Here is a 24,714-nt window from a genome sequence, read left to right as displayed (position 1 = left end):
TGCCTTAACATCATGTTCACAATATTTGGCCTAAATAGATTACATTTCTTTTTTTCAAAAAGAATTTGTACTGGCATGCATTCAATTACCTGTCTTTGGCGGCATTACTTTTAAAAATATGTAAGTGTTAAGATACTTACTCTTTTAGATGGACATGAGGTATGGAATGAGAAATGTCCCACTACTTTAAAATGTCCCGTACGAGACAATATTACAGAAGCACAGAACAATGCTGAAATATCAAGAGCATCCCTGAAATTCTACGTAGGAGCAAATGAGATGCTACTGGTTTGATATTGAACATTAATAAGAGGACAAACTTACTTTTAGAATTTGCTTGCAGTGCCAGCTATTAAACTTAAGAGTTTGGTAAACTCTAAACTCTGTAAAGAGTTTTTGTAAAAGATAATAGCATTTAGCCATCAACTCTTTTTTATTTTGCTTTCACATATCCAGCCAACACTGAATAGTGGTTTGGTATTTATATAAACTGACTATACTCAGGAGGTAGAATTCTTGCCCTACTTGGGCGCTAATAAACTGTACAGCCTCTCAGGGTTATACCTGTAACTTGGATCGGAGAAAGGAAGAGAGGAGAGATTGCATTAGATCATCTCTAGGGTATTTTTAAGCATTAATATTTTAATGTTCTGTTTTTATGATGGCTGGTACCCCAAAAGAGAAAGAAAAGTAGCTGCTCTTTATCTACCTAAGCTCAGAATCATGACCTAAGTTTTGCCCAGAAAAGGATTTCAGTTAGTAACTAGCCACAAACTGAAATCCTTTCAGGATTCTACTCTGAGATCACTTCCACAACTGTCCCAAGGAGTAAATACAAATGAGGTGATGGGGCATCAAGTGTCCACTTCTCATTTACTGCACAACCTTTTAAATTTGCCTATAATCATAATCACCAGATTCAAATTCTGAGTCACTGAGTACTGGAGTTACAAATGGGGAAATCTGGAGGAATCACCTAAAAGATCTAGTACCTATTTCTATTGTTTGCTGTTTCTTTTCTTTTTTCCTTTTTTTGAAACTCACCTTATGAATAAATAGCAAGTTGGGTAAGTAGAAAATTTTATATTTCAGGAGAAATCAACCAATCACGATACAAACAAAGGGTGGAAACCCTTGCAAATACCTCCATCAGACATAGCCAGGAAAGAGTATAATTTTTCCCCTTGTGAAAAACAATAACACAGAGAGATCTAGATCTGTTTCATTAATCCTCTTAAGCAAATTAAATTATTCTAATTCAATATTAACTAAATATTGAACTGAACTATTAAATAAAACAAAAATGAATTTCTTTAGCTGGCTACACAATAATCAACTTGCCCTACGATGCCCATTAATGTAATGCACTATTATATGTTGACTCAGAGCCAACATATAATGGTGGAAATAAAGTAGTGGTGAAAATAAAACCATCATAACAGCCCCTGACTTCTCCCTGAACTTTTAGTTCCTTCTTAAGCTCTGACTGACCCATTGTTTAGCAATAATCGCGCCTCGGATAAACCTCATTGGCTACGATACTGCCACTGCGCAAAGCTGACCCATTGTTTATAACCATAAATCTGCTAAAGGATCCTTACTGGCTTCTCCCATTCTCCACTGTTGTGCAGTTAGTCCCATTGCAATAAAAAGGTCTCCCAGATTCATCTCTGCTTGATGGCCCAGAGCATCATACTGAAAATACTGAAGCTATACATTCTCTTCTATGCCTTCATATTTTCCTTTGGATACAGACACCAAAGGAAATTTTATGTACACAGGCCACAGTCAACTGGGTGGCACATAGAAAGAAGATGTCAGCCATTTATTTTTTTAAAGCCTAAAATTCCATTTATTTGAGACACTTTATATTCTTCTCTTATATTTCTATAATTCAAATCTGAAGCAGCCTTGCACACTGTATTTCCACAAGACACAAACCATCTCCATAGCTGTTTCTGGTGCGTTTCTAGAGATAAAAATGCACACCATTAGCCAAGGACTATCCCTACTCACCGATAGAGCGCAAATTCTCATCATCCTTCCTTCTTTATTCCAAAATAATTCGAGCGCTTTGTGCAAAAATTAAAAAAAACAAAGCCACAACACAGTTTTAGCCAATGAAAAGGTCTTTGGTAAGCTGGATTGGAGAGAACCACTCCACACCACCCTGTCTCTTGGAAATCATTTCAAGCAACAACACCCTTTGTATTTCTCACATATAGAGAAACACAGGGAAAATGCCACTGTGTCCCCAAAGCCCAAAGCTCACTAGCACTATTGACAGAGGTTATATTTCAAGAGTAAAAATATTTAATTTAATGTTGTCCTAACCTTTCTATAAAAGAAAATTTTTCCAAGGTAGATAAAATTGTCACATTTCAAACCTCTGAACAATTCATGAAAACAAAGGATGAAAGCTCAGTTGTGTGTAAAAGAGTTGTAAAAGAATTTTCTTAAAGCTTATTTACTCAAGCATAGCTTTCCATAACTCTTGGTTTAAGGACTTATCTAACACACAATGAAAGAGTAAATATCTGGAGGACTACCTGATGTACTTTAAAACTTGATATCATATGCATGCTTTATCAGGTCAGTTTATATATTTTTTAATTAGGTAGATATCTTCAAATATTAGATTTGCCTTGGGCAGATGTATCCAAATACCACCTTTTTGTAACAATTTACTTTTCCCATTGTTTAAAGATAATTTCCTGCTCTCTTTCTTATAAATCTTTTCAACATATAATTCATTTATCTTCATTTTAGGATACTATGCCAGCCCTTTATTGCTCTCTCCTATGCTCCCCAAAATGCCAAACTAAAATTCTCAAAGACTAAGTGTTATTTAGAATACTTTCCACTACCAGCAATAGAGCCCATCTTGTTTCTTAATTGCAGCAATGGGGTGGTGAAGACAAGAGGCAGTCTCCAACCAACATGTATTAGCAGTTAGAGAATTGTATCAAATTCTCCAACCAACATGTATTAACAGTTAAAGAACATTCAACTACATTTTCTTTTTATGTTTGTTGATGATGCTTGCCAACTTGCAATTTTTTCATGGGGAAACTATACCTATTCTAAACTCACACTAACAAAGGGTTAGAGAGAAATGAAAAAAGGGAAATGATTTTCAGGAACATCCAGCCGCTGCTCTGGTCTTTTCCCCCTAAATTCTCAGGTTCTCAATTTCAGCTTCCTCTTAATAAATATTTATGAGGGATTCAAATGTGTTCCTCACCCATGTTATGTACTTTTTTTACCAGTGGAAATGCCATGAAGAATGAGCAAACTGTCTTGCGGTTACCTTAAAACAGTTTAGTTAATTAATACCATATATAACAGGTTCAACTGTATATTGAGGAAAGAAGTTGCGAAAATGTGGGAACAAACATACTAGTGAAATCAGAGTCTCTTTATCCTAACCTTATTTTTTTCAGAACATCTTTAAAGTTGAGTAATGCAGTTTGACCATAGGACTCCTTAAGGAGGGAAGCAGGAATCACCTGAATTAAGAGATGAGAGTTTCATTATTCTATCTCTCTCCCTACACCATCCTTTGGGCCTGATACCTTTTCACAGTGTCCTCTGCTCAAAGTGTCACCCTTGAAGTTGGTTCTGTAGTGGACCTGTGTGTGTGTGTTGTCAGTATATATAATTTTGCTTTTATGATGTTGGCAGAAGAAGAAGCCTACTAATTTTATTCAGCATGATGATAGGCCCTAACATTTTAATTATTTTTCATGTTGTGAGTAATTTATTATTCATTGGGTATCTTCCCTGTAAATCTTGTCCTCACTCTATAAGATTTTTCTTTGGTGTCCAACAAAGGGTTTCATTGCAATAAGAATCAAGGTGTGTCTATGTTCTTACCCAGAGCTCAAACAATGCCAACCTTCCAGACCAGCCCAAGAGTTTGGGGTGGGGAAACAGAGTCATTATAGAACATCTTCAATCCTCTGCGCAGACAGCACCAGAGTTATCACCCATGCCCTCCTAAAAGGGCATCTTGAAGCACATCTTGCTGCAGAGCCGAATTCAGAACCCAGAGGACCAGGACTAAAATCAAATCTCACTGGGGTTCGTGTGCAAGAGAGACTCAAAGGAATGGATTGGCTCCTTTTCAGGAACATTTGCCTTTTGATCATTTTAATGGTAAGTAGAATTTAAAGGCCTGGAAAGGAAATGCAGCCTTATCTCCTCTGTCGGTTTTCAGACTTTCTACGTGGGATTTATTCCTTTCTAAACCTGTTCCTATAAAGAGAGTTCTGTGAGTTCAGCCAGTGGTGACTTGAAAGTACTCTCCATGCTTGAGGGACCAAATGCCATAGAAAAGCAGGGGGAGAATCTGGCTAAATTAGAATTCAGTGACATCACAGACATAATCTAATTCAGATTAAATATCAGAACAATTCTAAAATTTATAGTCAGAAACAAAATTATTTTTCTATTTTCTTTTATTTATACTTAAACCAAACAGACTGCTGTCAAAATTCCCAGTGCAAATGGATTCTACATGTGTAGGGAAGTAAAGTTGGTCAAGGCCATTTCTTTTAAACAGTTATTTCCCTGTGAGTTTGTTTCAAGGTGAAGGAATGGTAGCTATGTCAAAATTACATTGTGAATAACTATGAAATATTTAAGTCATACGAGAATTTTTTCCTATCAAAAATGGCTAAAGAAAATGAAGAAAACCAAGCCATCAGGACAAGCCCTTTCTGGCATTATTAAAGCATTCCTACATTCCAGGAAAGAACCATTTAGATGATATATTTCTTTAAAATAAACATGGCATTTTGGATATTGTACTACTTTCCTCCAACCCTTGGGTGCTCAAGGCATGAAGTACTTTCCAGATAGGTATCATGCATAGCAAGTGTCCTATCCTTGAAAAAGGTAAGGCAGCTCCTAATGCCAGGGCCCTAGATAACAAAGATCAGGTTGGTCAATTCACCAATTTTCAATTAGAAAAATCTATTTTAAAAATTCAATTAAGGGGTACCTGGGTGGCTTAGTCAGTTAAGCATCCGAATCAAGTTAAGCTTGATTTTGGCACAGGTCATCTCATGATTGTGGGATCAAGCCCCGAGATGGGCTCTGCACTCAGCAAGGAGTCTGCTTGAGATTCTCTCCCTCTCTCTGCCCCTTCCCCCACTCATGTTCTCTCTCTTTCATAAAGAAATCTTTGAAAAAAATGAATTAAACTACGTTAGATTACATTAGACATAAGTCTATCGATGTTCAGAACAATTCAATCAACACAGTTAAGAAAAATTAAAGGGAATGATAATAGGAGGGGATCATTGAAATTGTACATATTTTTTTTCAAAGCAAATAAATGCAAATACCCTATTGCTGGCCTCACCTCAGTCTCCCAGGAATGTCCACAGTGATGCTATGATATTAGCTTGGAAAATGATTCTCACCATATTCAGGCAACTGGCATTATATGGGACTCATCTGTACATCAGTTCTAAAAGGCAGAGGACAGCCGGGCTAGGGAGATATGGGAACACATGGCCATCCAGTTGGCCCAGCAGGTGCCATTCTTCGGGGCTTCACAGTTTCCACGAGCTTCAAAAGCAGTGCAGGAGCCTAACACTGCCAAAGGGCACACAGCCCAAGCTTGGAAGCGAACAGTGGTAGAACATTCCATTCTCTAAGTTTGGGAGACAGATTATTAAATAAGATCATTTTTGAAAAATATTTGTAAACTGAAAAACTCCAAAAAGAAGTGTAATGCTCTGTTACAATGATCATTTTTATTTATGTTACTAAAGGAAAAGGAAAGAATCTGATTTAATTTTTAATAGAAATTAAGAATCATCCATATAGGGGCACCTGGGTGGCTCAGTCAGTTAAGTGTCTGCCTTTGGCTCAGGTTATGATCTCAGGGTCCTGGGATCGAGCCCAGCGTCGGGCTCCCTGCTCAGCGTGGAATCTGCTTCTCCCTCTCTCTCTGTACCCCGCCACTCATGCTAGCTCTCTCGTTCTCTCTCTCTCTCAAGTAAATAAAATCCTTATTAAAAAAGTATTTCAAAAAAAGGGAATCATCAGTGTAGACCTCTTGTTATACTTCTGTGGGTTATCTTCATGATTTTAAACTCAGATAAATCTTTTGTTTTTGTAAGGAAAACTGATTGCATGCGTCTAGATTTTAAAGGCTACTTCTGAGCACTAAATTTTGCCTCCTGTTCTCTGCACAGGCATGTTTTATGACAATATTATTTAATTGAAGAGTTAATTTTTCTTCTCCTTGATCTTGAAAGAGTATTATATTTCAGATTCTCAGCATCTCTTTTTGGTAGTATTGCTTTATTCCTCTTACTACTTTTCATGTTTCTGATGCTTAATTTCTCCCTACTCCCCACTGATACTACAATATTTGTGTTTTACATTTCTTGGTAATTGTGATAGATTTAAGGTCTTTTCTAATAGATTTCTAATAGAGCTTTTAACATATCAAATAATAACGTCTGTAATTAGAAGTAGAAACTTCTAGCATGTCTCAAGATTGGAATAAGTTAGGGAAAAATCAGTATAATATTATGGATGTTGTGGAAAATAGGCACACCTACTTGCCTTTCACTTCTTGAACATGAACTCTGCCCTTTTTTCATTAACTAAATCAAAGGCTATCTGGGCATCACAGCAGCTTATGCTAATGAGGGTGGGGCAGCTTCTCAGAGATGGCTACTTTGTGTCATCTCTATCTCAACCACAAAGAGCACTTTAAACAAGATTTTGACTGACATGATCTATAAATGGTACCCAAAACTCTAAGCTACAATAGGGTGTCTCATTTTATCACGTGAGCCCTTTGGCATCGTCCTCCTAAGGACGTTCACCACGTTTTGCTTAAAATGGGTTGCGGTGGTCAGGTACAGTCAAAACTGAACTGGGACTCAGAAGCCTCAAGGGTGAGTCACAGCTTCCCCTCAAAGGGGCTGGATAACTTTGGTCAAAGTACCCAACCTTTCAGGGCCTCATTGTGCCCCGTGTCAGGACACACTGTTAGACATGATGTCATGAAGCTTCTGCCAATGCAGAAACTGAAATCCTTTAATGACCTATATTGAAGAGTCGGGTAGTAGAAGTTCATCTCTGGCTCCCAAATATTATTTTCATAACTTTAGTCAAAGAATCTAAAGATTTAGGTCATGCTGTGGATTGTATAAGTTTTACTAGGAAAGAATCACCTAAGACAGAACAGTTATTAGCTGTGAGAGACCTATATTTTATCAAGTTGATACCATAAAAAAAAACGCAGCCAAGTAGCTCTTATCAGATAAGAATTTTTGTGCATATATGGTGATCATTCCTGCTACATATGAAATGTAAACATTTCAACTAAGTCTTCTCCGTCTTGGAAAGTAAAGAAGGTAGATGGCTAAAGCATATAAATATTATCTCACTGTAAATTGAAAACAGACATCAGAATTTAAAAACATATTTAGAACTAACCAAGCCACTTACCAATTTAGTTCTCACATAAAACAATGTGATTCTGCCATATAGAACAGAAATTTGTTTTATTTTATTGTCAGGCAAATCTCTAGGAGTATAGACTTATGGGAACACCACCACCAACAACAAAAAAACACCTTATCTGATTTTGTTTTTCACTTGTGCTAACCAGAATGCCCTAGATAACATTAAATGACTGGTTTTAGTACTGCTTGTCACAGAAACATTGATGTCCCAATTGGGCCAATGCTGTATCCCTTCCATGCTTCTTTTATATTGTCTATTACATTCCAATATCTTTTCTCAGTTACTGGCTTTCCTCCTTCTTTCAACACGTAACACCAAAGGTCACATGGAAGCAAATCCCACCTCTATTATTTTTGTTGTTGTAAATATAAGGAAATACAATATATATTTTAGTCCCAGTTGGCAAATTTATATTTTTGCCTTCAGATTCCTGCAGACTACATGTTGGACTAAAAAAAAAAAAAAAAAAAAAAAAAAGTTATATCCCAAGAGATATCTCGTATTATCACCATAACATGGCCCATAATTTTACTATAGTCTTCTCAAGAATATCTATCTGTAGAGCTATAGGATAAAAATCCTGCTCCAGGGCGCCTGGGTGGCTCAGTCGTTAAGCGTCTGCCTTCAGCTCAGGTCATGATCCCAGGGTCCTGGGATCGAGTCCCGCATCAGGCTCCCCACTCAGTGGGAAGCCTGCTTCCCCCTCTCCCACTTCCCCTGCTTGTGTTCCCTCTCTTGCTGTCTCTCTGTCAAATAAATAAATAAAATTTATAAAAAATAAAAAATAAAAAATCCTGCTCCAAAAATACTTCATGCCTCTTGAGATTCTATGATGTTTCCCCTTTTTCAAAGATATTTCTCTTTTTAAGAGAACTCTTCAATCCTGATTACATAGTCTTCTGACTCTTTGTTAGTCCCTAAGTATCCAGGCAGGAGTTCCTTACAAAGTAATGAAACTATTGTTTGAGCTGCCGGGACATTTCCTTCCCTTTCCCAAGTGGGAGCACAGTTGAAATATTTCATGCACAGGGAGCACCTCTGATGAGAGGGTTTGTGGAAGGAGTGATTGGAGTGAAACCTTCAGATATTACCTGCATGAGAAGTATTTGCCTTTCTTTCTACATGGAAAATTACACGGCTTACAAACTAAAATGCCACTACTCGATATACCTTCAATTATAAACAAAAGTGGTATAATTAGGCTTGTACTTGGCATCTCTAACATACCTCTGTGTGGATACCAATGGCTTTACACAATTATTTTTATAAGTATTATTCAGAAGAGAACTGCTTATTAATAAGTTAGTCCTAGGTGTGCAAGTGACTTCAAAAACTGACTTCAAAAAGGTAAGTCACAAAAATTAAAAATAGTCTTGTTCAGTAGCTACTGCTTTAAATCACTCAGTATGTAAAAGAATCATGTGTAGTCTAATATTGCAGGAAGCACACATAATGACTTAGATTCCAATATCTTGTATAAAAATCATCCTATTCTCTCTAGGAGAAAGTACTGACAAAGAAAAACAGGCCCAGGAAAACTTCAGCAATTTGCCAAAAGTTAGATGGTTACAGAATATTGTCTATCCTTTTATTCTCCCTAGAACAGGTACATCATTACAGGTTGGAACTCCCACACAAAGGATAGTACTTGTTCCATAATATTTTATTAGTGAAAATTTTTAAATAATGAATGGGTTTCATTTCTAATTTATCTTTCTTACCAAGTCACTTCACCATATTTCCCACCTATATGCTAATGGACCACTTTAATGTGGCTAGTGAGCTTGAAGGTTTAAAATTGAGACAACCGGGGCACCTGGGTGGCTCAGTCGTTAAGCGTCTGCCTTCGGCTCAGGTCATGGTCCCAGGGTCCTGGGATCGAGCCCCGCATCGGGCTCCCTGCTCGGTGGGAAGCCTGCTTCTCCTTCTCCCACTCCCCCTGCTTGTGTTCCCTCTCTTGCTGTGTCTCTCTCTGTCAAATAAATAAAATCTTTAAAATAAAATAAAATAAAATAAAATAAAATAAAATAAAATAAAATAAAATAGAGACAACCATGGAGTTGGATCTTGGGGATTCGGTCTGCCACCGCATTCCCATTTTACTGTCTTACACTAACAAAGCACTTTACAGTTAACAAAGTCATTTCACACACATAAAAGAAGTCCTCAGGGATGAAGAGAAGTATCCTCGTTTTACAAATAAAGAAATTTTCAGGGCATAATTAATTCATAAATGTACCATAAGTGGTACAGTTATCAATACTACATGTCCAAAACTTTATCCACTGTTCCAGCACTGACTCCTTCCCATACCTGGGCGGATGCTCTATCCTATCCATGCTTCTTTGATAGTGCCTATACGATGCCCATCTCTTTTTATACATCTCTGCTTTCCTCCTTCTTTGAATGTGGGAACCCCTTCTGGGCAGATACTCCGTCTTAGTCTTCATCACATTCTTGGAGAGTAAGTAGCACAGGCGCATACGTTTTAGCTTCTGAGGAGTTCTTATATTGCCAGAAAAAGTCCTTTTCATGTTACTTCCACTGATGCAATTTATGGTAAAAACATCCAAAGGAAAAAGGAAGATGGGAAACCCTCTCATCAAACTAGGCCACAGAGAGCATAGCACACTCAGCATACCAAACATCTCTCTGGGTTATTTCTGCTCCCTCAACTGCACGTGCCTCTAACACCCTTTTTCCTGTATTCTGCCATTACGGCAACTGGTTCAAACCTCTCCATTCTGTGTGATGTCTTTTAGCCAGGCTCTCAGGCCAAACCACACCTTAGCATGATGTGTGACCTACATAGGCTCCAAAAAGGCGACTTTTATAGGCAAGGAATTTCTGCAATTAGCCAGGAACCCATAACTATCCTGCACAGTTTAATTGAGGTTCATGCAGGTAGGCTACTACATGCAATTTAGAAAGATGATGTCATTTCATGTTTCTTCCAAAACACCTATTCACAGGTATTTCCTGGAAAGTGAGGAGTCTCCTGACAGGGCTCATGATTTTGTAGGGCTTAAGAATAAAACCCACAGTTCGTTCAGTAACACCTGCCCATAAAGGGACAGGATTTGGAGAGTATGGCTATTAGGACTCTCATCAGTAGAGCCAGCTGAGCAGAAAACAGAAATACCAGAAGTGTACCATCCCAGTCAGGCACAACGTAAGTTCTCCTAGATAAGAACCCTAGGATCTAACATTGCAACTTCCCCAAACTAAAAAAAAAAAAAGTCAGAGACATTTACACCTTATACTCGCAGACTCATAGGGCAACCATGGATCGTTGCTACTCTTCAACTGAGTTGGATTCTGTAGAGAGGACAAGAGCAAATAAAATAAATTCAAAACATTGCCTTTATCCCTTTAAACTGAGGACTAATCGGGTTGATGTGGCTAATTTCAAGTCTTTAAAAATGAATGACTAATACTTTTATATGATAGGGTGTGCTGTGAACATACCCTCCAAAGCACAGAAGGAAACTCTTCTTTCACTCTTCTTCCTCTTTATAAATATACTGAGCATTTACTGTGTCTATCACTTTCACACTTTTATTCTTTTTTAGATCAGAACCTGAATCAGAGAGAAGCTAGGAAATTTATCCAAGATCACACAGCTGGTAAACAAAGTCAAGACTCAGACTCAATTCTTCTGCGTCCAATGTGTCTAAACCACATTGCTTTTTATGAAGCTAAATTATAATTTAGGGCTACTTATCTTTGAGATATAAATTATTTGACTTAGATACAGACTTAAGAAACTTGATACCAGCTTAATTGCTGCTACAACAATAATCTTCATTTGGGGCACCAATATCTCTGATGTACATGATCACTTCAGAGGGTACAAGTGTACAGATAGTCCTAAGTGAATCATTTACTAGATCTTCAGCTCTCATATATATATATATTCTTTCCTTAAGTCAATCTTAGGATCATGCACCTGAACTTGAGGTATCAAGCTAGTTGTCCTCTCCCAAATCTCCCTTTAAAAAAAGTCACACCTCTCAACAAATATTATTATGTTGCACTGCAATGGATTATAAAAGTATCTGGGGGCACTGAACCAAGGGATAATTCAAAGTATCTATATCAGTATTGAGAAAAAAATGACTCTAAAACTCATGAAGTGTCTTCTTGCAAGTCATATGATTTTCAATTATTTATTTTCAACAATATTAAAAGAGGACCCAATAGAATTGTCAGCATATAGGTCATTTTAAAAATCATTTTTAATGATAGATGAAATATTATTAAACATTCTCAAGAATGTAAAATACTATAAAAATGTTTCTTTTCATGGCAATGTTAGTGTTTAAAATTATCTGCAGGATCACTTATAAGAATATGAAATCCAAAGATTTATTTTGGAAATATAAAGAAAGAAGATACAAGTAAAATTTTGTTCTCTTAAATTTTACACCTGTATTCTATTTCTTAAAATATTTTTAAACACTAAATGCCTCTGTCAGATTCATTATTAGCAATAAATTCCAAATAGTCACTCAGCAAAAATAAAATACCTGTTTTGTCCTACTTTTAGATCAGAATAAGACTTTCACTTACAACACATATCTCCATGTATACTTCCCATAAATGCACAACTTGAAGCACAATAAATCTCCATAATCATTGATGTTATATTTTCATCTAAAGTCTGTATATATAGTAGAACTAATTTTATGAAGACCAAGCAGTTGGATAAGAGGCAGGGGAAGAACAGTACTAAACTGCAAATATTATTTTGTCTTCTTTTTTTTAAACCCCCACTTTTTCTGAAAGGTCTACATCTCACCCAACTATTTACAAAGTAAATACAGATTATAAACAAAGCCAACTTCTAGATTTCAAACCAAGTTTATATATTCCATTTTTCTTAAACAGAGTTTTGTGACAAAGATCAAGTCTAATAAGACTTTAATCATCCCACAGAGCCATCACATGGCCCTGTAGAAGGCAGTCCCCTCTAGCTATTTTATCACAGTGCCAATGTATACGTAAGGAGTAGAGTTCAATTCACTGCTACCCAACTGGTTTTCTAATCTATCATCTATCCATTTGTACAAAACCATAATTTAGTCACACTGACACTAAAAGTCCTATGGTACAAATGCATGATATACGAGTTTAGTCATGCCTTCAGATACTGCTAATCAAATAGTTATTTTCTCATGTGCGTTTATCATACTTATAATTAGATTAATGCTTTACAGATAAGGTAAAAAGTTAAAAAGAAATCTCAGAAAATTACCATTGAAGGTACATGGGAAGTCTAAGAAATCATTTAAATTTGGAGAGAGAAAATTCTCCACAAGGTAGAAGTGTGTCTGAGTGGACGTGGAACGCAGCCCACTCATTCCAAGGCTGCTCCAAGTTCAATGCTTAATCAAGAGTAGGGATAGTGAGTGATCACATGCATATCGTGAACCAAAAGAAAAGGATATCAAAAGCCACTGTAAAACAATTTCTTTCAAAGAATTATGTGGATTATTTCATACATCTATGTATCTGTGTATATTTTTCCTTTTATATCTTCTACATTTTCTAATAATGCCACACTCAATTTTTGCAAGGCTTAGTATCTTTATCATTTTTATAGTGATTGTCCATTCATTTCTACAACAAATATTTACTGCATGTCTAGACACTGGGCATTCTGATAGGGGAGAGAGTAAGAACATGATCCCCAAAGTCCCAACTTTCTTGGAACATGTATAGTAATGGACAGGTACAGATAATAGAGAAGTAAATGGATAGCTTTTCAAAATAACATTGGACACTGAAAAATGCTAGGAAGACTCCTACAGAGGAAGATGTAACAATGATGGATTTGACAACCATTAACAGAGTGGTGGTCATGGATGCTGACTGAGCGTGGAGGTTGGGAAGTCAGGGATGTCTCACTGAGAAGGGGACTGAGCCAGTGCTTTGAAAATCGAAGTTTGAGCTTTCCAGGCAGTGACTCAGTAACCTGAGACAAGGGAGCACTTGGGTCCTGGAAGAACAGAGAGCAGCAGAGACAGAGATAAGGGATAGAGTTGAGAGATCGGCAGAGCCAAATCAGATAGAGCTTCTTTGCTATGAAGGCGGTGTAAATTCCGTTCTAATGGCCCTGGGAAGTTGCCTTGAGAGTTTTAAGCAAGGGAGTGACTTAATCCAATTTGTGCTTTAAAAAGCCTGCCTTAGCTATTAAATCATTTTTATTTGGCCCTTGCAAAAGATCTATGATGTAGCCCATATATATATATCAGATTTAAATAAGGACTTTGTATTTGGTAACTTTTTCAATCTTAAGAGAATTGGGGATAACCAGTTAGGAAAGAATCTTAGTGAGAAAAGATTTGGTACTCCTAAGGAACATATATAAAAGCTATACATTATACTCCACAATAAATATGTTTGTACAATAGTTTTCTTTTTTCTTTTTTTTTTTTTAAAGATTTTATTTATTTATTTATTTGAGAGAGAGAGAGAGAGAAACAGCATGAGAGGGGAGAGGGTCAGAGGGAGAAGCAGGCTCCCCGCTGAGCCGGGAGCCCGATGCGGGACTCGATCCCAGGACTCCGGGACCATGACCTGAGCCGAAGGCAGTCACTTAACCAACTGAGCCATCCAGACCCCCTGTACAATAGTTTTCAATGGAGGTACCATTCATTAGTTAAAAATAAAAAAGCTTCTATGCAAGCAAGAAAGATTTTCCAACCGTCCTTTAAAATTAGCACAACACAAATGCAATGACATGATTGTCTATGTAGAAAATTGAAAAGAATTGACAAAACAACTCCTGGAACTAATAAGCAATTACAACAAGGTTGCAGGATACAAGATTAATATACAAAAGCCAAATGCTTTTCAGTATACCAGCAATGAACAAATGGAATTTGAAATTTAACACACAGTATTATTTAAATATCCCAAAATTAAAATTTTATATATAAATCTAACAAAATATATACAAAGGTGTACATGAGAAAATCTACCAAATTCCGATGAAAGAAATGAAAGAAGAATTAGAGAGATATTCCATGTGTGAGAAAGAGAGAAGACAGTGCAGGAAAGGGAGAAAATAGAGACTAGTGGGAAGCTGAAGATGAGGAACAAGAACCTTTAACAGTGGGCTCTGCGCCAAGTTCACCAACCTTCTGGCATCCATCAAGGAAGGCCGTGCTTCTAATTACATTAACCTCCCACTGGAAGACAGTGCCTGACAGTCTCATGTCAGATTTAGTCTGTAGCACTAACTAGTCAGTTCTCTGTTACCCTAATAACCCAAAGACCTGAATGGAAGACACCTGTTAGAGTGATACATTAGGCAACCTTCACAATGTATGACGTCTCTATGTATTCACTGATGTGGAACTTTACCACAGTAATCATTGAGTGCAAAAAACATATTACCAAATAGCATATTATAACTCCTTTTAGGTTAAAAAAAAATATTACAACTTGTATATGTATGTGTTTGGGGAAGAAGAAGAAGAAAAAAAGCCTGAAAAATTTTTTCCAAATATTAATAGTGGTAATCTCCAAGTAGTAGGATTTAGTGTGATTTTTACTTTTCCTCATACCTTCCAGAATCATCTAATTTTCTAACAACAAAAAAACACCTAAGCCCCAACAGGCATTATTTATTATGAAATAAAACATCCTTTGCAATCAAATAAAACCAGCTTCTATTAAATACTGAACTTTTGGGACCCTTGGGTGGCTCAGTCGGTTAAGCGTCTGCCTTCAGCTCAGGTCATGATCCCAGGGTCCTGGGATTGAGTCCCATATCGGCTCCTTGCTCAGCAGGGAGCCTGCTTCTCCCTCTGCCTGCCGCTCCCCCTGTTTGTGCCCTCTTTCTCTCTCTCTGACCAATTAAAAAAAAAAAATCTTTAAAAAAATCAATAAAAACTGAAGTTTTTTTCCAGGTCTAGATCTTTTGTTAATGTCTACTAAAAGTACATGTTAGGGAGAAAGTGAATTAAGAGGAAACACTATGCCCCACTGCCAAATTTCTAATCTGTGTTTTTCCCCTTTCTGGACTCAGGTGCCATTCCAAATCCCCACCAGAGCCCCACTCCCTCTTATACCCCCCTACACACCTGCAGGCCTGCTCTGCATCCTCTCCCAGTCAGTCTCTCTCCAGTCTCTCCCTGATTTCACTCTGCTCCCTGACCCACTGGAGTTCACCTTAGTACCTTATCACCTCTCTGAATCTCCCATCTGCCTTGGTAACAATCCCCAGCTAAAGGATAGCCCTCACATTCCTTCTCTTCCTGCTCCCAGGCTGCCAAGTTCTATTAGAAAAAGCACAAAACAGATGGGCTGCACATCATATTCTTGCTTCCTCATCTCAACTAGTCTTCAAACTCTTCAACAACCATGGACTAAGAGTTGGTTTCCTCTGCTTCTAACTTTCGGAGCTCAAGTGTTCCTAACCTGAGAATGCGAGGTGGAACTACTGCTCCTGATTTGAGGCGTTTGTTGGCTTCCCGTCTCTTTCGCTCACCTCTCCCCATTCTTGCTCATTCCAACTCCACAAAACGGTGGTATGATTTTTCTCCGGTTATACCTCAAAATGATTTTCTCTCTTTATTCTTCTATTTCAAAGGAAGAAATAGTCTACCTCATTACCCAATCTCTTTTACTCACAGTTTTGATCCAGCCATTCCTATCCTCTTTTAGTCACAGTTGTAACTGTTCCTTGATGTGTTCCTCCTGCTCCCCTCCCTTTATCCTCTTCCTCTTATCACTCTTTCTCCACAAACCCCTTTTCCTCTCCCTTTAAACTATATATTTGGTCATGATTTCCCAACATAAAAAATATGTCTTGATCTAATTAACTCCTCAAACTGCATCCTACCTCCCACATTTTTTTTATCTCCTAACTTGAAAATGTAATCTCTGCTTGCTATTTCCACTTTTTCAGTAACTCATCCCTTGACTCTAATTTGGCTTATGCCACCAGCAGAAGTTAGCAATGACTGCTTGCTTTAAGATCCCACGACCTTCTCAGTTCCCATTCACCTTGACCTTGCTATGCACATAAATCATCAAATATTCCCTCTTTGTCTAACTTCTTATCACCTCACTCCACTCATTCTGCTTCTTTTCTTGCTACTTTTCCACCTACTTATCCAATCTCTCCTTTCTGAAGTCAGTTTCCTCACCAACCCACCACAACCACCACAATCGCTGCCATTTCTTAGCATTCTGACACTGACAGAATGTGCTGTGCACCCACAACCCTGGTGCCTTGATCTCTCTATTCCCCTAGTCTCTCAGAGCCCTTGGCTTTTAGACTTCCTCCTTCCGTACACTGCACAAATGTCAGCATCTCCCATAAGATTCTTTTCCCTGCCTACTTTATTTACTTTAAACCATTTCATGTAATATCCTCATCTCCTTTAACTTTATTTTTTTTTTTTAAAGATTTTATTTATTTGACAGAGAGAGCACAAGCAGAGGGAGAGAGAGGGAGAAGCAGGCTCCCTGCTGAGCAAGGAGTCCGATGCGGGACTCAATCCCAGGACCCTGGGATCATGACCCGGGCTGAAGGCAGCCGCTTAACTGACTGAGCCACCCAGGCATCCCTCCTTTAACTTTAAATAGCACTCTCCTTTGGCAAATTCTACTTCTTTAGCTTTGATATCTATCCCAAATTTTAGAATCACATTAAAAATAAATAAAACAAACATCAGTCACCCTCTCGCTGCAGTGACACTCTCCTGCTGAATTTTCTGTTTCTATTGTCCCTGAAAGCCAAGCTTACACCACCAGAACCATCTGACCCTTCCTCCCCTGGCACCCCATGGTCCATAAGCCCTATCTGTCCTTTGGGAATGTCTCTGTCCTCTCTCCTTTCCAGTGCCACTTCAGCATAGTTAGAATAGTTGTTGTTCTATGTCCTACCTAAGCCATTGCTAATTCCTAAGTGTCTCGACTTCAAGTGTTTTTCCTTTAAAATCTACCTTTTGTATCAATGCCATGTTTTACACACACTGCTTCGGTCACTCCTAGTCTCTTCTCCAATAAAGTCCAAACTCCTTAATCTGGTATATAAAGCACTTCATGATCTGTCTCCAAAGTGACATTCCAAACCTTGTTTCCCATGTCTCCTTAATACTTCTTCTATCTTCCAGCTAATAATATTAGTTATCATTTCTGGAACATCCTTGACACCTGTGCTCATGTTTTACTCTGGCTGAAACTTTCTTTTTCATCAATTCCTCTTATCAAAGCAGCTTCATCCTGCAGAACCCCTTTAGTCCCTACTTTCCTACGAGGCCTTACCAAAATTCACTTTGAACACTTGAGCTGTCCGCTATACCCTTCCACTGAGCCCATGGGTGACTCTGCCGAAGCATGTATCCTAACCTGCCTCGCTATAATTCAGCGTCTTTCTTCCCTAAAAGTTCAAAAGCCTTTGGAGCACAAAAAGTCTATTATTTATTTTGTATTACCCATGTTTATTCCATATTATGAACAAAATGCATATTTAAGAAATGCATTAATAAAAGAACATTGTCAATGGTTTTATGATACTGCTTCCTTTAATTATGCAAATTTTTGCTAACGTTGTACCTTCTGTAACAGGTGCTGCTGGAAGTAAACAGCAAATTTATCATTGAGGTAATGTATAATAAAACTATTTTCTCAATTTAAAATTGAAAGAAAAATGGAATTTTGTAATGCATCGTCTATCAAATATCAGAATATTTGAAATCATAATCATCTAGATAAAAGGTAAGAGAAAGAACCTCTGCCAAATTGAAATAGCAATGGTAAAACCCATACTCCCAAATATCCATGTTTTCAGGCATAGTTTGTGACAGCTCAATGTCATAGTAACTCCTACTTTTCAAACTATATTAGTAGTTTATCCATACATTTCCCAACTTAAAGCAAAACAAAAGAAGCGCAATAACACGTTAGGATGGGAAGAGGTTTTTTAGACGGTTACATCATCAAGAAAGACAACTGGTGATCTATCAATGAGGGAAAGATAGAAAAGTAAAAAAATATGTAATCATAACTAAGTAGAACAACAGAGAATCTGGTGCCAGTTAGAGTGGGGCTCAGGAAATAAAGCAACCATCCTCGATCTCTGGGAGGGCTTTACTTTATTACAGTAGTTAAACTTTCGTTATGATAGTCCCAAATCATTGAAGAAAACAAAATTTCTTTTCTAATCTCTGTTGACAAAATAGAGAATATGTGGTACATTTCAGGAAGTTGTATCAAAATGGGAGGAAAATGTACATGCTTTGGTTCTTGAAAGGATAAGCTCCATTCACAGGGAACATTTCCTTCCCACAAAGTGCTGATTAAATGAAGCCCTAGCTTAAACAAACCTACAATCATCTGTGTCTCAAATAAGTACCTTAGGAGTTACTTAAAAATTTATATATATACATATATTTATACATATAAATATATGCATACATTTATACATGTATACAAATGCTTATGCATGTAGTAACATTTCTAAACTCTTGAATACTATAAAATTCTTAGACATCCTCCAACAAAAGCAACATAAGACTACAAAGAGAAAAACATATAGCAAGCAGAGATACAAATGGACAACATTGAGAAGTCACAGAGTTGTCCATGGGATTATTACAAGTACCATCAATTCAGTTAAAATACATATTCTTCTAATCCTACAATAATATATCTGGATGCTTAGCCAGAGTGGTGTCCTTACCAACAGAAAAGAAAAATCCCTTCCCTCTTTTAGGTGAACATACTCACCAGCACAACTTTCCTTTTGCATAGGACGTACTCACTGGAACGCTAGTAGTCTTTTAAACTCAGGAGACCAGAAAGCCTGGTCAGAGTTCAACGAAGGGTGATGTAGGCAAGGCCTCCACGTTTTGAGGACAGATTGAAAAAAGTAAAATCATAACATATTATCCAATATAAGACATTGTGAGCACCACACATAGCTAATGAAATTTGTTTCACTAGAATCATATAGTTAGAAGTGAGATGGATTCCAAAAGAAGTAGGTAGGCAGGTGATTGGCTATACCTATCTAGAGTCACGAAGTGTTTACTAAAAACACTTTCTGTGTTCCTCAAATTCAATACCATTGCTTCTTCTGGGTGCACCTTGTAATGTTGAATAAATATCCTTCCTAAGTAAATGTTGAATAAATATCCTTCCTGAGTAAAACTGTACTAACACTGTACAAAATGTGAACTATTTTGCATAAGGTGAAAGAATTAGACATTGAAAATGGCACTACAAAATGGCAGACCGTCAGAAGACAAAAGCGGGAGTGGATCAAGTTTGCTGCTGCCTGTCGAGAAGGAGAGGACAACTCCAAGAGGAATCCGATTGCCAGAGTAAGTGATGAAATAAACAGGAGCATGCTGTGCTGATAACAAATGATTTTGCAGGGCAGGAAAGCCCTCAGACGTTTTGGAGATTGGCAGCCTTCACTACTCCATAGTGATTTAGGAAGATGAGTGACATCTATTCAGTCATCTGCTCATGTTGCTGAGGCACTGTTCTGAATATCACCTTTGGGGAACTGATACAGAGCAGAGAGTCTTTGAGTAATCCTAGAAGAGAGACCTGGATCTCCAGCACAACTGGGCTTTATCTACTCATTTGTGTTCTGCTTATCTGTCTTATGTACATGTTATAGGAAAGGTAGGCATGGAGTAATAATCTTCTGACTATCCCTCCCCCAAATCAAAGGTTTACAGTATTGATTAATTCTCTCCAAGAAAAAAAAGAAAGTGTCAAAAGTTCCCACTAGATTCCTATATCCAGAAATTAGGAGAGACTTAAAAAGTATTCCAAATAATGGTAATTAATAAGGAAGGAGAGTTAAGAAAATGTAGTAAATTGATCCATGAAGAATGGGATCCACATTAGCAGTATCACTAGCTTTTTCTGGGCATCTAGGCCTTGCCCCACTAGTGAAATCAGTAGAGCGATCAACCAGAATTCTCTCCTGAAAGCTTTACATTTATACATTGTTTAAATGTATATATAAAGTTTTACATAAATATAGTAAGCATCAGCAGTGATGTGACAAATACAATCTCAGCTCAAGAAGAGATTATATACTTTCTCTGGGAAGTTTTCAGAATTTGGGAAATTTTTGGAAAGCTTTAAATAATTATTGTTTCCTTTCGACTCACAGTTATAGCTTTATGTTCCTTCACTCTCACTGCACAGCATATTCTTTTCTTTTTATTGCATTTGGAGGATTTCCTGGATTTTCATCTATATAAATAAAATCTCTGGATTAGAGTGGAGCTAATCCAAGTTGTATTTCCAGTTGTCTTCATTTAGTTGTGGCTATTTGGGTCACAAATCTTAGTATTTTACTGAATGTTCTCATCTTCAGTATACAGGTGAGATTTCAAAATTTAAACTATCTTTGTTTAAAATTATGAGCAATAGATATAAAACTATTAAAACAAAACCTATATGGCAGAATATTTGCTATAAAATCAATTTGGCAGATGAATGAATGATATGGTAGGTTTCAATTCAAAAATTATTGCCTGTATCTCTAAACATTGTGTTTCTCTTCTGGTTTTCTTAAGTTATCTAGAATTTTGATTACATCTGCAACTAAAGTCTAGTCAAGGTACATATCAAAATGACTCAATCTTTTAACAAATACTAAAGATGGTGATTTCTTCTGTCAAACTCTTTATATGCAAAGAAAATCAGAGAATTGAACAATGTGTTGTTAATAATAACAAATCCAGCATCAAGCATGTATGTGCCTTATGCCAGGCATTGGGGTGGGGTGTATGCATGTTACCTCATACAATCCCCACAACAAAATTAGGATGTAGGTGGGATTATCTCATTATATGCTGATACGTGGCAAATTTAAGTGAACTTTCCATGGTCACACAGGCCTAAATCATGGTGCCAGGTTTCAACCCAAAGCCCATCTGGCTACAAAGCTATTCCCTTCTCATTCTATTATCCTCTGCAGTTCGTGATCTGCTTTGAATAAGATCACAGTCCTAGCCATTTTCTTTATAGATTCGATCAGACTGTGAAGCGAACCAGAAGATTACATACCGCATCTCTGGGGTAGGAATTGATCGACCACCTTACGGAGTGTTCACCATTAATCCTCGGACTGGGGAAATTAACATCACTTCAGTGGTGGACAGAGAGATAACTCCACTTTTCTTGGTAAGTCACAGCAGTGTGTTTTAATTTATGCATCTTATTTTTCTTCCCCTTTTAAAACACAGTAAAGCTGAAACCAGACAAAGGGATCAAAGAGATGAAAAGAGTATGAAAACATAAGCTTATAGTTCAAGAGTGTCTGTCTGGCGTGTTGCATTGGTATGCCATCAAATGTCTTGATAATGTTTAAATTAATAAACTGTAATATAGTCTGAATTCACTAAGTAAATTGTTTCTTTGCATATTTCCTGAAATATTTTTGAGCATGTTACTTAATTTCCTTTGATGGAAAAAGACAATTTTTTCCCCAACTCTCCACAGATCTATTGCCGGGCTCTGAATTCACGGGGTGAAGATTTAGAAAGACCTCTTGAGCTTAGGGTCAAGGTTATGGACATAAATGATAACCCTCCAGTTTTTACACAAAATGTGTACACAGCCAACATTGAAGAAAACAGTGACGCAAGTAAGTAGATGACAATCCTCTGCATTATACCACATTGATTTCTCTTGGCCAAAAGCTGTAGGAAATTGACATACAGGTAATTTAAAGATCAGAAAAAGTCAAACTTGTATTTTGAACAAACCCTACAAATTCTAACTTAAAACTGACCTAGAAAAAAAAAATTGTATCTAAAATGTTAAATATCCCCTTATTTGTGGAGGATTCTTATACATGTGATTTAGCAGGAGCTTTAGCGCCTTCCTTAAAGATGGTTACTGGCTCATGATTAACTTAATCGAAATGAGTAAACTGAAGAAGAAACCACGGATGTGGAAAAGGGCTCTATGTTGGCCTATTCCTCAAACTCTGGGCTGAAGCACACCAGAGAGTCATGAAGGGTGCATCTCTGACAGTACCCATTGGGTTGGTCCCAGAGGGTAATCACTGGTTCTTCACAGTCTACACAGCAAGCTACATTACATTCTCTCATTTTTTTCACTTTTTCTATCCTGCTTAACACTTTTCTCCCTCTATCAGTTCTCCTGAACGTCTTTCCTTTCTGTGCCTGTCCTATGTTGCTATTTTCCTCTGTTCTCCCCTTTTTCCTTCTGCCTCTTTCTTTTCCCAATCCTCTAATATTCCTTTTCCTTTCATATCTATGTCTGCATGTATACCTCTAAATTAGATTTGGAGAAAAGAATAGAAAAAGAAATTTCAGAAGAAAGGCAGATAGAAAGCAAACTAGAGATACTGATGGAGGGTCAAAGAAAGAAGGATGGAGAAGTCTAGAGGAAAAGAGACAAAAGGCAAGAAATGCTGGAGGAGAGAAGGAAGAGGTAAAAAGGCAGGAGTCGAGAGGGGGTGTCTGCAGAACTCCTTCTTCAGAGACCCTAAAAACGGTGATGTTGAAAATAAGAAACACAAAATGTTTTATAACAAAGGATGGGAAGACATACAGAAGTAAAACAAAAGTTTTGTCCAAGAGAGGCCAAACAGAGAGAAGGTCTCCAAAGCCCATCATTGTTTCCTCACTAATATACTCCAGCACAACCTGATGAAGGGAAAGAAGGTGAAACCCACATGCAAACCCACACCCAAGTCCACGTCCACCTCTGCTTGGTTGCTGGTTAGCAGTCTTGTTAACACTCCCTCATGCGAGAAGAGTGAACCACAGGGCCAGGGCATGTTTTCATAAACTGTGAACTCCATGAAAACTGGCTTTTTCTATTGAAAGGGTCCCTGGTTCTCTGTGTTAGGATTTTTCACTTTGAAACTGGGCTAGGAAGGAGAAAAACATCAGGGACAAGCCAGGTCTGGAAAATCTGTCCTGTGGGCTGATGTCCTTGAGGACTGCCTAAGATGCTTGTTCTTTGTCCCTACGAATAAGTAAGAACTTTTTCTATTCCTGTGGACAAGTCTTCTTTTCAACAGTTATATGTGTTTGATGAATCAATAAAGTACTATCATCCACCAAGGCAACCAACAGTAATTCTCTACTTTCTGGATGAATGAAAATAAAGAATATAGGTGCTCAATAAATAATCTTAAAATTGAATTTAATTAAGCTATAATGTTTCTTAAGCATTTTAAAGTAATGTCACATGACCACAGCAAAAACAAATTGATAAAATCCGTTTTTCAGCTTTATGATAAAGGCTATGGAACTTTTGATACATTAATGATTACTCTAGTTTGCTCTTAATTTACCATTTAATCACTTAAAGAGTGCAAGTACTTTATAAACCGTGAAGGATTTTATAGAAGCAAACCATCATTATTTTTGCAATCAAGGGTGTAGCTGAAAGTTATGATACTATATTCTCATGGGAACTAAAACAAAGAAAATTCAGGGGAAGGCCAACCACTCTTTCCTCCTATGCCTGATGATTTGCTGAACTGATTCTAACAGAACCCCAAACATTCTCCACCTCCATCTTCATTTTTAGACACACTGGTTGTAAAGTTAAGTGCCACAGATGCAGATGAAGACAATCATCTGAATTCTAAAATAGCCTATAAGATCATCTCTCAGGAGCCAGCAGGTGCACCAATGTTCATCCTGAACAGGTACACTGGAGAAGTTCGCACGATGTCCAGTTTCCTTGACAGAGAGGTAAAGCCTTCTATGAATGAATGATAAGAAATAAAGAATTCCATTTTCAAAAGACAAAGATAAAATGACCTATGTATGCCCTTCCTCCAATGTAAAGGAGGGAAGGAAAAATAATCCAACCATGACTTTTCAATGAAAATTGTAAGAAGAAAAAATTATATTAGAGTCTTACATAAAATTATAAAAGGAAATTGGAAGAACAACATCAGAATGTGTTGGATTTCATTCAAAATGAGATCTAAGCCTTACAATTCTTTTTCATCTTAAGCAACACAGTATGTATAACCTCCTCGTGAGGGGCTCAGATAGAGACGGAGCTGCAGATGGACTGTCTTCTGAGTGTGACTGTAGAATCAAGGTTGTAGACGTCAACGATAATTTCCCCACCTTGGAGAAAACTTCTGTAAGTTGTTACTCTTATAATCCTTTTTTCCTAAGTGTCAATAATTGATTTGCTTTCTTGGCAGTTTGTGAGCCTGGTTGTGTTATA

The 24,714-nt window shown here is 37.4% G+C and overlaps 1 protein-coding gene and 1 pseudogene across 1 annotated transcript in view; one reads left to right on the top strand and one right to left on the bottom strand.

The window, feature by feature from the left end:
- Positions 1–1,497: 1,497 nt before the first annotated feature.
- Positions 1,498–1,559, bottom strand: LOC118538641 (U4 spliceosomal RNA; annotated as a pseudogene).
- Positions 1,560–5,519: 3,960 nt separating this feature from the next.
- The window catches only part of DSG4 (desmoglein 4), a 40,555-nt gene continuing 21,360 nt past the window's right edge, over positions 5,520–24,714 (top strand). The window contains exons 1-7 of the mRNA XM_078060505.1: positions 5,520–5,645; positions 18,085–18,120; positions 19,710–19,841; positions 21,514–21,669; positions 21,988–22,132; positions 24,058–24,224; positions 24,493–24,627. Coding sequence (XP_077916631.1) covers positions 5,520–5,645; positions 18,085–18,120; positions 19,710–19,841; positions 21,514–21,669; positions 21,988–22,132; positions 24,058–24,224; positions 24,493–24,627 — 897 coding nt within the window. The remainder of the gene's footprint in view (positions 5,646–18,084; positions 18,121–19,709; positions 19,842–21,513; positions 21,670–21,987; positions 22,133–24,057; positions 24,225–24,492; positions 24,628–24,714) is intronic.

This window comes from Halichoerus grypus, chromosome 13, assembly GCF_964656455.1.
Source record: "Halichoerus grypus chromosome 13, mHalGry1.hap1.1, whole genome shotgun sequence".
In the NCBI taxonomy this organism is placed as follows: Eukaryota; Metazoa; Chordata; class Mammalia; order Carnivora; family Phocidae; genus Halichoerus; species Halichoerus grypus.
This window is presented reverse-complemented; position numbering and strand designations above follow the sequence as displayed.